A 16,819-nucleotide genomic window follows, 5' to 3' on the forward strand; every position below is an offset into this window, starting at 1 on the left:
TAATCACAACATATTTTATTTGCATATAGAGCTGGGAAGTGAGATCCAGGGCTCGGGACTAACTGTGTCCCGTCGTCCAGGGGATGAAAGAAAATGTGTTTGGGATGAACAGAAATCTTCTGCGGGACGTCTCAAGGACCAACAGCGAGAGAGCGCACGCGCGCACACACACACACACACACACACACACACACACACACACACACACACACACACACACACACACACACACACACACACACACACACACACACACACACACACACACACACACACACACACACACACACACACACACACGCCTTCAAATGGTAAGATATTCAAATGCTATTCGAATTGTAGAAAAGAAAAAAAATTGACGTTTGAATCTGAAAATTAACATTAGAATAAAAATATGCAGTGTTTCAGCAGAATAGTATTTTTTATAAAAATGTTGCTCGCATACATACACTTACATCGTCTGTGTGTGCAAGTGAATGAGCTTTGTCTGTGCACTCTTATCTTTTTCATCTGCCAACTGAGCAGGTGCAGGGACAGCTTTTATGCTCATTAAACAAAAAAAAACAAACCAAAAAAAACAGAAAAACCAGACGCAGTATTTTGGAAGGGGCTGGATCCGTACAGATTCTACAGGTGTTCCCGGCTCTGCCAACAGCACACGCCCGCACAGTAGGGGACCGAGCACCGGGTCTCATCGGTAGGCAGCGCCAGAAAGCCGTTGTTCGCTTGATTAGGAGGGGGTCTTTTTCTCCATTTTTTGGGGCCGCTTTCTAGAATGTCACAACAAGGGATCAAGAGCGGAGGAGCAAAATAAAAGGACAAAACCATGTAACTATCCCGGAGAAAGGTGCCGTCCCACCCCAATCTGGGTCTCTGCTCCTCGGAGGGGAGCTGGCTCGGGGCTGCGATTGGACAATTGAAATTTGGCACGATTGCCCAAGCCTAACGCGCCACACACACACACACACACACACACACACACACACACACACACACACACACACACACACACACACACGAGTGTGTCACGATATACAATGATGATTTCAAAAAGTGCCCTCAGATGCAGACCCCGCACAGCATTACCAGGAATACTTCTCTCTAATGTGCATTCACTGTACAACAAACTGGATGAACGTACATTGATTATTTTTGTAATTTTCAAATTCTATTTGAATTTCGTTCCTGCAGCCTTATTGCCAGGTGGGGCAGATGACGGGTGGACGCAGTGTGCGTTGAGGGATGCGGTGCAGCGGACCACTCCGGACCCGACCCCCGCTTTTCCAACTCTCACCAAATTTTCTGAAAGTCGTTTCGGAGCCGGGAGAGCTGCAGTAGACACCCCCCAGTAGTGCTGAACAATAAATCGAATTTAAAACGACATTGCAATTAAATAGAACGCAATTTTCAAATTTCAAAGGCTGCGACGTATGCTGCTGGCAGAGCCCGGGACACCTGTAGAGTCTGGACGGCGCTCCTTCCAGAATAATGCATCTGTTAAGGTGCCCTTTTTTGAATGTAATGAGCATAAAGCTGTCCCTGAGCACACTGTAGAAGTATAGATACGCTCCAATGTTACCATTACTGTGAATGGTACTGGAGAAATAAAAAAAAAAATAGATATATTTATTTATTTAAGCTATATAACCCGTTTCTAACTTGCAATGAGATTAAGACATCTGTCTGAGAAGCATTTTCGCTAAAATCATAAGATTATCAGAAGAGACATCTTGCTTCTCTCTCCCTCCCGCTCCATTGCCGGAGTGGAGATGGACGGGGGGGGGGGGCAGGCTCCCAGTGCCTGGCTCTCACACACACGAGGAGATGAGGGCGCAGATTGCACCTTGATTGCCCCCACTCCATGCGTAATGCACAGAAAATAAAGCAGTGTTCATTTCTCTTAAAAAAAAAAAAAAAGTGCCGGTTCAATAAGCAGTGCAGTAGTGGTAGCGTTAAAATCCTAACAATACCCATCCCGAACCATGCTCCATCCCCGTTCCTCCAAATAAAATAACTAAAAACACACTGTTTTTTGTCTTTTTACTCGGAGGAACGGGGCACGGCGATAAGGGCACACGGAGAGCCGCGTTCGCGTCTGTTTCCGGACAATTCACAATATAAAAATATATTTATCTTCTTCTTTCGGCTGCTCCCGTTAGGGGTCGCCACAGCGGATCATCTGCCTCCAATACCTTCTGTTCTGCGCATCTTCCTCCCTTATACCAACCTCCTGCATGTCCTCCCTCACCACATCCAAAAACCTTCTCCTGGCAGCTCCATCCTCAGCATCCTTCTCTCAACAACTCTCATCTCTCCTACACACGCGTCCAAACCATCTCAATCTGTCCTCTCTCACTTTTCCACCAAACTGTCCAACCTGAGCTGTCCCTCTAATGTACTCGTTCTTAATCCTGTCCATCCTTGTCACTCCCAATGAAAATCTCAACATCCTCAACTCTGCCACCTCCAGTTCAGCCACCTGCCTTTTTGTCAGTGCCACCGCCTCTAAACCGTACAACATAGCTGGTCTCACTACGTCCTGTAGACCTTCCTCTTCACTCTTTCTGGAACCCTCCTGTCACAGATCACTCCGGACACTCTTCTCCACCCACTCCGCCCTGCCTGTACTCTCTTCTTCACCTCTCTCCTGCACGCTCCGCTGCTTCTCCTTATTTGTAGTCCCCCATTAAAATGTTCCCCATTGAAATGTTAATGCCTTTTTGTCAGGTTCTACCCGTTTTATCCTGTTATTGTTGTGCACACTGACTGTCAAAACACAATCAAAACAAACAACAACTGCACGACTGGTAGAATCTCCATCTACTAATGGGTTTTGGGGGGACGGCAGCTCAGGAGGTAGAGCTGGTGGTCAAGTGATCTAAAGGTTGGTGGTTCGATCCCAGGCTCCTCCTGCTAGCATGCTGTAGTGTCCTTGAGCAAGACACTTAACCCCTAATTGCTCTTGATGGCTGCGTCCGTCGCTGTTTGAATAATTGTAAGTCGCTTTGGATAAAAGCGTCTGCTAAATGAAATGTAATGTAATGTTCCGACTGATGATTCGAATTTGACTTTCAGGGGCCAGCCCTACTATTTTATAAAATTCTTATTTTGTTGTACATTTTAATTTGTACAGTTATGGAGAACATATATCTTGTCTATAACAGAAAAACAAAATTAAAAATAAATAAGTGTGATATACTATACACAATTTACATATTGTAATGGACTTATTCAAACGCTCTGTACTTACTGTTTCAAATTTAATATTGGGGATATTTAGCATTGGAGATATTCTTACTATGATGCAGAATGCAGGACCATAGACAAATGCACACAGCGTAAACACTGAAGACTAAGCCTGGGCTTCTTAGACTGTATCTACAAAGACCAAGCAAAGGAGTGGCTTCTGACAACAGCTGCTCTCAGGTTGTGCAACTTAACAAGTGGATGCCCACTGCCTGTCATTTCTGGCTGAGTCAGACCTGCTGAGATCATCATTACTCACCCCTGAACAACACGACAGCTACCTGCTGACAGGGAGAACAGGACTAACCGCTTTCAGCTCTAGGTGCCAGCGCTCAAAGGAGGGAGTTGTGCGTTCAAGGCAAACTCTGAAAACTGTTAAGCCCCTTCCGCAACCATCACAAGTGCGACTTTTAGAGTAGCTCCCAGCTCTCCCTTTTTTCACCATACATGTGTTTACATGGCATGGCACCCAGACGGGAGTTTGGTTTAAAATGCATTATTGTTAAAAAGAGGGAATTAGATATAAAAGCCAGCCTCTTATAAAGTGGGGAGAACAAGTATTTGATACACTACCGATTTTGCAGGTCTTCCCTCTTACAAAGCATGTAGAGGTCTTTCATTTTTATCAGAGGTACACTTCAACTGTGAGAGACTGAATCTAAAAATAATTCCAGAAAATCACATTGTATGATTTTTAAGTAATTAATTTGCATTTTATTGCATGAAATAAGTATTTGATACATCAGAAAAACAGAACCTAATATTTGGTACAGGAACCTCTGTTTGCAATTACAGAGATCAGATGTTTCCTGTAGTTCTTAACCAGGTTTGCACACACTACAGTAGGGATTTTGGCCCACTCCTCCATACAAATCTTCTCCAGATCCTTCAGGTTTCGGGGCTGTCGCTGGGCAACACAGACTTTCAGCTCCCTCCAAAGATTTTCTTTTGTGTTCAGGTCTGGAGACTGGCTAGTCCACTCCAGGACCTTGAGATGGTTCTTACGGAGCCACTCCTTCGTTGCCCTGGCTGGGTGTTTCGGGTCGTTGTCATGCTGGAAGACCCAGCCACGCCCCATCTTCAATGCTCTTATTGTGGGAAGGAGGTTGTTGGCCAAGATCTCGCGATACATGGCCCCATCCATCCTCCCCTCAATACGGTGCAGTCGGCCTGTCTCCTTTGCAGAAAAGCAGCCCCAAAGAATGATGTTTCCACCTCCATGCTTCACGGTTGGGATGGTGTTCTTGGGGTTGTACTCATCTTCTTCTTCCTCCAAACATGGCAAGAGGAGTTTAAACCAAAAAGCTCTATTTTGGGCTCATCAGATCACATGACCTTCTCCCATACCTCCTCTGGATCATCCAGATGGTCATTGGCAAACTTCAGACGGGCCTGGACATGCGCTGGCTTGAGCAGAGGGACACTGCGTGCGCTGCAGGATTTTAATCCATGACGGCGTAGTGTGTTACTTTATGGTTTTCTTTTATAGTGTGGTCCCAGCTTTCTTCAGGTCATTGTCCAGGTCCTGCCGTGTAGTTCTGGGCTGATCCCTCACCTTTCTTATGATCATTGAGGCTCCACGAGGTGAGATCGTGCATGGAGCCCCAGACCGAGGGAGATTGACTGTCATCTTGAACTTCTTCCATTTTCTAATAATTGCGCCAATAGTTGCCTTTTCACCAAGCTGCTTGCCTATTGTCCTGTAGCCCATCCCAGCCTTGTGCAGGTCTACAATTCTGTCCCTGATGTCCTTAGACAGCTATCTGGTCTTGCCCATTGTGGAGAGGTTGGAGTCTGATTGATTGAGTGTGGACAGGTGTCTTTTATACAGGTAACAAGTTCATAGAGGTACAGTTAATACAGGTAATGAGTGGAGAATGGGAGGGCTTCTTAAAGAAAAACAAACAGGTCTGTGAGAGCTGTATTTCTGGTTGGTAGGTGATCAAATACTTTCATGCGATAAAATGCAAATTAATTATTTAAAAATCATACAATGTAATTTTCTGGATTTTTGTTTTAGATTCCGTCTTTCACAGTTGAAGTGTACCTATGGTAAAAATGACAGACCTCTACACACTCTTTAAGTAGGAAAACCTGCAAAATCGGCAGTGTATCAAATACTTGTTCTCCCCACAGCCTGCTTCCAATAAAGGCCTGGTACCCTCTGTAGGTAAAAAAAACCCCTGTCACTAGTTCAGGAAATACGGTATTAATGTTATGCCATGGACACACTAGACGACTTTCAAAGTCATCAGATCGCTGTACAACTTCCTGTCGGGAATCTTGCAGTCTTGTGGTTTCACAATACATGAATGATCGAAAAAACACATGCGAGAAGTGACACCGGAAATGACGCCATGTCATGCGTGGGACAGGATTATTATTTATTTTATTTTTTTTTACTATATTCTTGATCACTGTATAAAAAAAATAAAAAAAACAAAGAAAAAAAAAAACAGCAGAATTTAAATAAGAAATATTTAAAAACATAGAACAAAAGTAAAATAGGTATGTTGTGCATTTCTCCTCCCCTCCCCGTGTGTCTGCTCTCATTGGCTGTAGCTCGTTGTGTCACTCCCAACTCAATCCCGACACGACCAGACATTAAACCTGCTTGATATCTCGCCAGCATCTGCGGGAGCTCGGGGAGCAGTCGATTGTGTTGTGAGCAGTTCACACCACACCCTCGTTGCTCACGGTAGCGCGTTATGATTTTCGACCGATCTGAGGCTTTGCTCTGCGATTTCCAAAAACTCGTCAGCGAGTGGAAAATCAGGTTGAAATCACATAGTCCGAACTTGACATTAATTGTGTGAGCAGGTTTCACCTTAAAAAGACACCATCATTTTATGAGCTGTCAAGAGCCAGGGGCCTACCTGATTAACTGGGTGTTTGTGTTCGGGATTTGCATTTAGGCAAACAGTACATGGATACCAGCAGAAACTCACAGCCACAAGAGGGATTATCTGGATTGCTAGAAACTCAACACAGTGTGCAACACTTCTGATCAACGTTTTACTGCTCAGAGACCAACGCGCTACACTCTCTGACCGTACTCAGAGATTGTTTATTTATCGCAAGTCATATTATCATCGCAATATTGAACAACGCTATCGCACATTCAGATTTTCCTTATATGATGCAGGCCTAGCGCAGAGGTACGCAAAAGGTAGAAACAGAGCAGGTTATGAACTAGCCGATTCCATGACCTGTTATCACAACAATATCCTTTAGGTTAGATTGATTTTTTTAGACACAAACAAATACATATATGGATAAGTAAAGTCTGACAAAGTACTCATGTTGAAATTCCTCATAAAAAACCTCGTAAAATCATATCCAATTTATTTTAAGCCAAAGCATTTATAAAAACTGAAGTTAAGGCTTTTCAAGGACCTGCGGACACCCTGTACATTGACAGTCCGAGATGTGTGTATATAGACTTACCAAAAAGCTGCAGTATGCCACTGACACCACTAGAAACCCAACCAAATATGAATGACATGTCCGGAGCAGTTGTTTCCTGATGGAGGGGAAAAGAACAGAGGGTTACACTGACGTGAAATGAATGTAAGAGACTTTTTCTTTGGCTACAATAGTCAATGCTCTGGTTTACTCGGGGTGGGACCATAAGCTGTACCGTCATGCTCTTCTGCTTCAACACAGGATTAACAATATTCCTAATACAGTACAGTTAAACTGAAAAACTAATGGTTACATAACAGGTTATATCTTGCTGAGACTACATGCTACATGTAGTCTCAGCAAGCTACACTACAGCATGCTACACTACATGAATAATTTACATACATTATTTTAGCTTCAAAGTTTAAACCTAAGACCACCACTCCACCATATGCCCACCCTCATGGGATAAACTGGAACTTGCCTATTGCCATCTTAAGGCGGAATGTTCCCTGAAACCTTGAGATATTAAGAGGACAAATGCTGCGTATATAAAAGCTTTTATATGCAGAATACAGTCGTGTCAGTATTGCCCAACAAGTGCTCATCTCCACAGTGCTAATATATGTGAAGTCACAGAGTTCATACTAGCAGAGTTCTTGCCTGAGGGATTTTAGCAAAAGGTGATAAAAACAATTTCTTTCAATGACTAGCTTTCCACAGCACATGATAATGTTGTTCTAGAAGGATTCCTTTGGACAGTAGAACAGGCAGTTCAGTGTTCACACACTCTTTGACTATAACCAACTTGGCCCAATATGTTATACAAAGGCCTTATTAACTTTTAGTTTTGACAACATCAAGCATTTTAGAACATACCATTTGTTGATCAAACCAAAATGGGGCTGCCATTGGCTAAATTATATTATTGTGTGAATTTGTCCATCACACACAATCCACTGTTGCCTCTACTCCATTCTCCATAAATGTTCCACACGTCTGAACACCCCAAGCGAGGGGTTGTTCAGACGTTGAGCAATATGCAAACAACTCCATGACTAAAGTGTACGGCAGCCAAAGCTCAAGAACACGCAAATACAGCTGAACTACACGTCAACATTAGTTACGCTCCAGTCACTTTTGTGCTCTCCACCTACCCAAACTGACTGCCGTGACATTGTGGGCTGAAGACAGATGCGGACACGCCACACTCGTGGCCCCCTATCTTCCCTATAGGAAAAGCCAGCCCTGCCTGCTCAGGTGGCGGACAAAAAAAAGTAGAGCGGACGTAGCAGTGCACGGACAAATCGTATTCACTCGCGAGCACAAAGAGGATGTATGTGGACGTATGCGCATAACATTTTTATAAAAAATACATTTCTGCTGAAACAGGTAATTTATCTCCTAAATGTTCATTTTCAGATTCGAATGTGATTTGGTTTAGAAAATAGAATAGCATTTGAATATTAGGGCTGCCCCCTGAAAGTCGATGAGTCAAATGAGTCGTAAACCTGTCAGTCGACAGATTCTTCAAGTCGAGCATTCGGTTTTTTTTTCCAGTCAGTGTGCATTACAATAACAAGGTAAAACAGATAGAAGCCAACAAATCACATGGATAACATTTCAATTAGGAATTATAAATAAGGGGAATCCTCAATGTATTTTTGTTAGCGATGCTACGGTACACAGTATGTTATCTACAGTTTGATACGCCCCCTACGGTTCAATGAGCACACGTGAACCGCGGTATCATGGTACAAGTCCACAGGACGGCTGATGTGAGTGCTGCTTCCTATTGAATCCACTGTTGCAGCTCCACCGGCCACATCAGCCGCGCGGAGTCCACATGAAGCCGCGCAGCATTTCTGCGCAAGAGGTCGCACGGCCACGGTTTAATTTATTTTTTGTTGTGAACTTTTTTTTAAATATTATATAGATAAATTAATAAATATTAACAAAAAATTATATTACAATTATCCACTATTCTGGAAACCTCCCCTCCAATTATATGAACTTCAACACAAATTAAAACAACCCACCAATGAACCTGTCTCTCGCCTCCCCCCCAAGTCATACACACAGAGCATTACACTAGTTACACTACTAATTTGTGGCAGACATTTACATTTACATTTACATTTAGTCATTTAGCAGACGCTTTTATCCAAAGCGACTTACAATCATTCAAACACCGACGGACGCAGCCATCAGGAGCAATTAGGGGTTAAGTGTCTTGCTCAAGGACACTACAGCATGCTAGCAGGAGGAGCCTGGGATCCAACCAGCAACCTTTAGATCACTAGACCACCAGCTCTACCGCCTGAGCTACCATCCCCAGACTATTATAAAACATTTTTACACCTTTTAATTTCAATTTTTTTTTTCTTCAATATAAAGATACCGAATCCGTACTGTTACCTTGGCCCCAAAAACATGATACATACCAAACCGTGAACCCAATGTACCTTTGCATCCCTCATTTTTACAGGTGTGAACTGAATATGGCTCTCCCTGTGTGCCCTGCCCCCTGATATCATGATAATATAATAGCATAATAATGTAAGTAAAACCTTCCAAACACTCCACTGAGCCTGCAGCGGGCTCTCACTGGCGCAAGGATGCCAGGTTATTTACTTTGCCACACATGGATAATTGCAATCACACGAAAAACAAGGGCAAATTGCACTCGGCTGCAAAACTTAATCGGTGTGTTTGAGCTGGCATATATCATTCAGCAATATGTTTTGCGAATTGAGACGGCGCAGATAGCGGACAAACTGAGAAAATAAAATAGGCCCGGCCACGATCAATTTATTGTGGAGGCCAATATCGACATCTCGATTAATGTACAATTAATTGTGCAGATCTAGGTTAGATTTTGTCATGTTTATATTTGGAGTAACGGGAATGCTCCCCGAAACTGAAAAAAACACTTAGGTGTTGTGCCCAAGTAATGCTTCTAAATCCAGGTATACCCGCTAAGTTAGCGAATATACACAGGTTTTTCAAATGCGGGTAAACCCGCTTAAAAAATAGGAGACTGACACCTTTCCCATTGCCAGTAGACGAGTATGCCTTTTTTTTTTCTGGTGTGCCACATTCAACATCACAAACAGCTGATCGCAGCCGGAACCTGTGACTATTTCAGAGTAATTTGTCCCGGGAATGAAACCTGGGCATTACCTTTCCCACTAATAACAAATGCCAAATGTTAGCAGGTGTTTCCAGGTTTTAATTGCAGTGGAAAAGGGCTATGATAATGGTAACCTTGCTGTTTACTCTGGCATCATTTTGGCTAAAACGTTGGTGACATTCTGATGTAAACAAACACGCATGTAAACACAGATAACTTTTGAGGTCAGAAAAATTTGAGGCCATGTCCAAATATCATACGATAAGTCGATAAAGTTGTTATCGCGACAGGCCAAGGCACTAGCTGTCCAACAAACATGAGTACATGAGGGAGGAGCCTACCTGTTATATAGCAGCATATTGTGATTAACATATTGTTCATATTAACACATTGACATTCATCATAAAAAAAAAAGAAACTGATACACAAAGCAAACAATAATCATAGTCAAAGAGATGCCCGAAACAAAATATATTAAATCAAATTTAAAATAACCCAGTCTGACATCAGCATCACGCAGGGGGAGTCATGACGTTCTGCAACAGTGGTGCGTAACAATGTTCTTCAATATTTAAAATGAGTAATCATACATTGCTGCACTTGCCCCAAAAGTCAAAGCATGTTTCAGAGCTGTCAGAACACCTGGCATTGCCTCAAGAAGTGTTTGGAACTGGTTGACAGGTTGTTTGAGGTCCACTATCCGTCAATTTACCGGGTCTTATTAAGTGGTCAACCGATATGGGTTTTTCAATGGCCGATGACAATATTGAGAGAGCGGGGTGGCCAATGGCCAGTATTCAATGCCGATATCATGTTGTTGTCCTTCTGCGTCTGATAAAATACAACAACACTAATGTTATTGTCTGCATTGTTTCTGCAGTGCACTGATTTTAGATTTAAAAAAATGCATCAATTAAATTTCCACAGGTAATAAAACTAAACTTTGAAAAATAACTCATGAATTAAAAATAAAGAATTATAAATGATAAAAAAAAAAAAAAAAAAAACATATTAATGTCTGGTCGTGAAAAAGACAGTCTCCCCGTTACAGAAGTGCAGGATTTATTATTTAGTATTTCCACAAAAACATCAATTTTTCTTTCTAAATTAAGTCCCGTAGCAACGGAAAGCCACGGGCTGTGTGACGCAGTGTTTTTTGTTTGTAGCGGGGCGGAATGGGACCGTTCCTTAACTCAGTTGTTTCAATATTTTGTTACAAGTTAGAAAACACACAAAAATAATAGATCTAAAATAAAAACACAGGAAACCCGCCCCTGGAATGCACGCATGGCGCACCTCTGCCTGGAGGAGAAAAAAAAACTCCACTCGAATCCTCTGAGTTAGGTTCACGTTTTGCTTCAAATGCAAAGTATTTCCAAACAGCTCTCCTGCTGTTTTCTTTCAAAACCGTGAAGAAAGGAAGACAAATATAACTTTGCTTTACATTTATTCTGTAAAACACTTAAAGCCAGGAACTTTGGCCCATGGTCTTAAATGAATGACATTCAAGATGTCCAATGTTTAAATAAAATCTTAAAATATACAAAATATTCAATAAAAAATTGTTAAAGTGCAATGTGAACGCATGGTACCTTCTTCCTATAAACACAGTAGTGAATGAAAAAAATATGATAGATCCGCCTCTAGTAACTAAATTTAATTTCAATAACAAACGAGTATCATGTTAAATTTTTCACGTTTATAACAAACTAAATTTCATGAAAATTAATTCAAAATTTAGTAGTTAGTGTTAATTTTCGCAAAACATAGCGTATTTGTTTACTAGCGGCTCTTGACCACTCCAATATGGGGACAAGCAGACGTATAGCGGCGACACACTCCCTCCCCTAGCTGCCGCTGTATCTGCAGCTCATTCCCGACATTTTAGAGCGGGGAAGTGAGATCCAATCACCAGTGGTTAGTCGACGGCTCTGAGCGGAGAGGGCGAGAGCCTCCGCCCCCCTCTTTCTCTGGCTTCAGTTTCAAACACGGTAAACTGCACTTACACCGTTTCAGTGCTCTAATTTTTCCTGGCAGATAAAATATATTTTAAAAAGTTGTCTGTCATCAATGTCCATCGTGATCGATGGAGTCCGTAACACCAGTCTGCAAACCTTTGTCTATCGGCCTCGTACGTACAGGGATCGGCCGGAGCAGATTATTAAAAAAATAAAAATAAAAAGCGTAAATATCGGCCCGATCAATAGGTCAACAATTTGCTGGGTTCAGTAGCAGCAATGTCTTGTGCAATCAAACAAAGCTGGGTTTGGACATTGCTCCAAGCAACCCCCTGGCTTCAACAAGGATATCTGCCCTATAGGCCCGGCACTGTAGACATATATGAGCAGTGCACTACTTTCATGCCATCTGGCTCTGCCCACCTAAACATTCTGGACCAACATCACCAAGAAGCTATCAACCCTTTTGGGTAACAGTGTTCCAGTTTCTTTGTCGATCTCTCCTCGGTGACGGCTCCTCAGGTGACCCAAACCCAACAACCCATTTTGAATTGAATATTACTCAATTGGACAACATTCCAATGGTGACATTTATTTATAGAACACATCTCAATGTAAAGACTAGGGGTTGTCACGATTTGACTTTCGATTTTAAGGTCACGATTCAATTTTTGCTTTAAAAAAAGTATTCTCTTTTTAGAATTGTTAGAATACCAAGTTGTTTCTCAATAAGTAACTTTGAGTCCAGTCACATATAATCGTTATAACTAACGTTATTTTGTTTTGTAGTGGAATAAAATGTATGAAATATTTCATACAATTTCATAGATAAAACTTAATGCCTGGCGGCCGTAGGAGCCGGATGATCCGGCTCACTGAAAAGAGAAACTTTTCAACATACTGCAAGTGTCTTTTCCCTGTAAGTTCTCCTCTACTCACTTTTTCCCCCTTATTCTACTCACATCACAGCATCATGTTCCATTAAACATTATTATCTTATCATTGATATCACAACCAAAATTATATGCATAACATTAACTTGTCTTTTGGAGCGCGTACCGGTGCAGACCTGCACTTCCCACAAGCTGCCGGTCTGTTCTGCTCTTTCAAGTGGACATATTGTAAAATATATCATATTTTATTGAATCAGTGGCGTCTGCTCTATCTCTGGGCTGAGCTGGGCGTCTCCAGGGGAAGGGGGGGGCTGTGTCCTTCGGCTGCCCTTCTGCGTCCCGTGTGGAGGGGTGGCCCGTCGTGCCACGGCTGGTTGGATGTTCTATCTGGTCCTGGGACGAGGGCGGGGACATGAGCCTGGCTGGATGTGCTCGGTGGGGGCTCCCTATGTGGTCTCCTCCGGTGAGGGCAGACTCACGTTGTCACACCTGGCTGTCCGGGTATTTCTGGTTCTCTCGTTGCTCTCTCTGCGTTGTTGCTGGGGAGCCGTCTGCAGTCTGTTCAACGGTCAGCATGTGCAGCGGCCGGGGGCTGGTCAGGAGCATGACTTGGGGGGGTTGATCTGGTCTCTCCCAGTGCCAGAACTCAAACCAGACGGGTGCGAGCTATGTGCGTAGGGATTTGGCTGGCGTTTTTCGCTGCTTGGAGGCACTACGATATAATTCCGACCTCATACAACAGAACTAATTGGGACAAGTCCTTTGCACTCCCCGGTGGAAGGAAGGACGCAGGCACGCCTTGATTTGTTGTTTATTGACCAAAATATGGCAAGTTCGTTCTCCAAAGAGTTGGTGGCGGTTCTGTATATCAAAAAGCTGTGCGCTTGTCATCCCACAGGTTGTCCACATGTCCTGTGGACATGAGTTATTGCAGCAGTTCTTGACGATTAAAGAATGAATAAAGAGTTGCACTTGGAACTCCACTTGCAGACTAACTCTGTCCTAGATGCAATGGCATACAAATACTGTGTTGTACGCCAAGCATGCTGACAGCACAAGTAAAAAAGTATATGATGTGGCAGTGCACATGATTTCAGAATGATTGACACCGTAACGAGCTGCCCCATCCAACACTGAACCAACAAGCGTTCAAGTCATTAGCCTTGGTAATAAAGGGCCACTGTGGGCTTCCGAAAAAACGTATACAGAACTTAACTCGTACTGTAATTGTGTATATATAATCTCACAGGTTGCGGTTTTGGTTGCTTGTTACCAAAATCTGACAAGCAACTGTGGAGCAACTCTGCGAAGCCGCTCTTTTGTCTTTCTCAGGGAAGAAAAAAGAAATGTGAAAATGAGAGTAATGTTCAAAGGGCTTGGGCCAATATCTGCCACCATATGGGATACTTTACAGAATCGAAATACTCCCACCCCCGCAGGACCACGGGGAGAAACAGTGTGCGGACGTATGCACGCAGCAGCGCAACAGCAAGGGAGCAGATGGAGGATTTGGACGTGGTGGCATGTGTGGTGGATAAGTTGCAACTCTGACGGCACCTACGATGCGCATCAGCGATGGGCGTGCCAAAACAGGGTTTTTATTTATTTTAGATGTAGGTTATTTTATTTTACATCTACCTCCGTGCTCCGTCCCCACAGTGTTTTTGGTTGTTTTATTTGGAGGAACGGGGATCCCGGCGCATGGAGAGCAGTGTTCATGTCGTTGGCAGTTCCGCCTGCCACATGCCAACCAAGTGGCGATTTCAGAGTCCTCCAGCACAGAGGACGATGGGTTGTAGACACCAGTTTATTGTAGAGAGGAGGCCAGGTGGAATTAGGCAGGAGCAGATCGAACACGGCATGATCGGGCTCCGATCCTGGTTGAGTGTGAGGATGGGGGTTTTAACCTGCTGCTCGTTAGCCCAACTAACAAGCAACAGGTACGCAACCACTCTGACCCAATCACCTAGATCCGGGTTAGGTATGGCTGCTCAAACCATCCCATCCCCACACTTCAGCGTCAATGTCCAGACACAGACAATTCACACATAAATATATTCATGATTGCCCTTATTTATAATACCCCATTGAAATGTTATCCTTGTGCATTTTGTAAGCTTCTATGTTTTATCCTGTTATTGTAATGCACAGACTGGTGAACGGGAGATCCTTTCAGCGCGCACGTTACGTGAACACCCACGCACAACATGCGATCAGTTCTCTGTGATCTGGCATTAAAAGTTCACTGTCTCTCCAAATAAAACAAATACAGTGTTTTTATTGTATTGAATGAAATCAGCCTCAAAATAAACCCTGCTGTGCGCAACCGTGCGTAATGGGAATTTTCTCCGCGACTACCCCTTCCTCCCGTCAACGACAATAATATTGTGTATTGTGATATTTGGCAGGACTGGATAATGTTCAGAGACTGATTGGCCTGATAACAGCTATCATGCACTTTTATTTTGCAAATTCAATTTTGAATTTTCTTTGCAAACTCTATTTACAAAAGTGAAATTTAAAACAGTGAATTCCTAATTTAAAGGCAGTAATGTATCCCAGAATTATTATTACATTTTTTTAGAATTTATTAGGCGTAAAGAATTTTGAAATCAACAATATTGAATATAGGCACAGAATATATCTGCAGCGGCAGTCAAATATCGGTACCGGCCTTTAAAAACCCATATCGGTCGAACCTTACCCCCATGTTTTCTCGGCATCAAGGGGGCAGGTCATATGCTTTGCTCAATATCTTGTTCGTGCTCAGGTCTGCCTTAGTAAGCCTGTCTTGGCAATGGTGAGGAGACGTTTGATTGCATCACCAATTTGATTTACGAAGCAAACTACTATTGAGTTGACTTCCACAATTTGTAGAACTACAATAATCCAATGTAAAACAACATCCTATCATGTACTCAATTATGTGTTACATATTACATACACAATATTCATATGAACATGACAATTGTTGAGGAACGTAGTTTTATACTTTTTGTATCTGAGAAATTTTAAATAATAAAGGATGGGATTGCTTGAAGTGTCCACGTATTGACTTAAGGTTAAAATAATCAAGGACAATGGAAGCAGAGGCTTTAGCTGCAGTCCACCCCTTGTATTTTGTGCTGCGGTTGGATGAGTGCTCTGATCATTGGAGTTCAGTCCAGTGGGCTGAAACTCCCAAGATAATGAAAAAAAACTGGGAACTGGGGTGTCCTCGATGAAGATAATCTGAACAAAATATATACAACTGACTCTTTAGCCAAGAGCACTTTTTTGTTTTCCACAGAGATTTCACAGATACCTCCTTTATCTAGTAAATACTTGAGTGGCAAACCCTCACATGTTGAGTTACAGTGTGCTCACATAGTGTCTATTTGTGTATCTAAATCTAGTTACATATTCTAGTCGACTTCGGCACCATATATTAGCTGGGCTCCATAGTAAATTAAAAAGGAAAAATAATTATAAAAATGAAAAAAGGAGGAGGTACGAAGGATGGTGAGTGAAGGGGCTTTAATTCACTCTCACCTTGTTGTGGCGCGCTCGCAGACGGAAAAATGTTGTAATAACCCATCCAATGAGTAATTTCCTTAAGCATGATGTCCGTCTGTTTGTTTACACTCGCTACCACGTGCAGATACCGTAGAGCACAGTAATGTAAAATATCGCCGTAAAGCAGTTCTGCCACTGATTTGCAATATAACGATACAAAAAATACATACACGATAGCCATTTCTCCATCATCTTATGATTATATATGTATATATATGTACACACACACACACACACACACACACACACAGTATATCGTCATATCGCACAGCCCTAATGCCACATCTTATATATTACACACATAAATACACCGCTATCTCAACAAACCATTTACAAATCTACTTACTATGGTTATAGGCATATTCACTAAACCAGCTTTTTACTAGTAGTATCATTGCATATTGTTGCCACACACAGCTGCTATATCCTATTTGCACTTACTTTAGAACAACTGCCACCCTCTGTTGCTCATTATTTTACCTAGTGCTGCTCCCTGTTAACCTCTGTATCCAGATGTGTGCAAATATTCTATATGTCCTTTTTGGTGTTTTTTGGGATATTTAAGTTCTGACCCAAAGCAGAAGGTAAATATTCATTGTGTAAAATATGGCGACGGGACGCTCCACCAC

General features: G+C 42.5%; 1 protein-coding gene across 2 annotated transcripts in view; it reads right to left on the bottom strand.

Moving 5' to 3' along the window:
* The window catches only part of sar1b (secretion associated, Ras related GTPase 1B), a 28,172-nt gene that overhangs the window by 8,325 nt on the left and 3,028 nt on the right, over positions 1-16,819 (bottom strand). For both annotated transcript variants that reach the window (XM_080013245.1, XM_080013244.1), the window contains exon 2: positions 6,694-6,769. In XM_080013245.1, coding sequence (XP_079869371.1) covers positions 6,694-6,751 — 58 coding nt within the window. In that variant the 5' untranslated portion in view covers positions 6,752-6,769. The remainder of the gene's footprint in view (positions 1-6,693; positions 6,770-16,819) is intronic.

Source organism: Zeus faber, assembly GCF_960531495.2.
Source record: "Zeus faber genome assembly, chromosome: 14".
NCBI classification, from domain to species: Eukaryota; Metazoa; Chordata; class Actinopteri; order Zeiformes; family Zeidae; genus Zeus; species Zeus faber.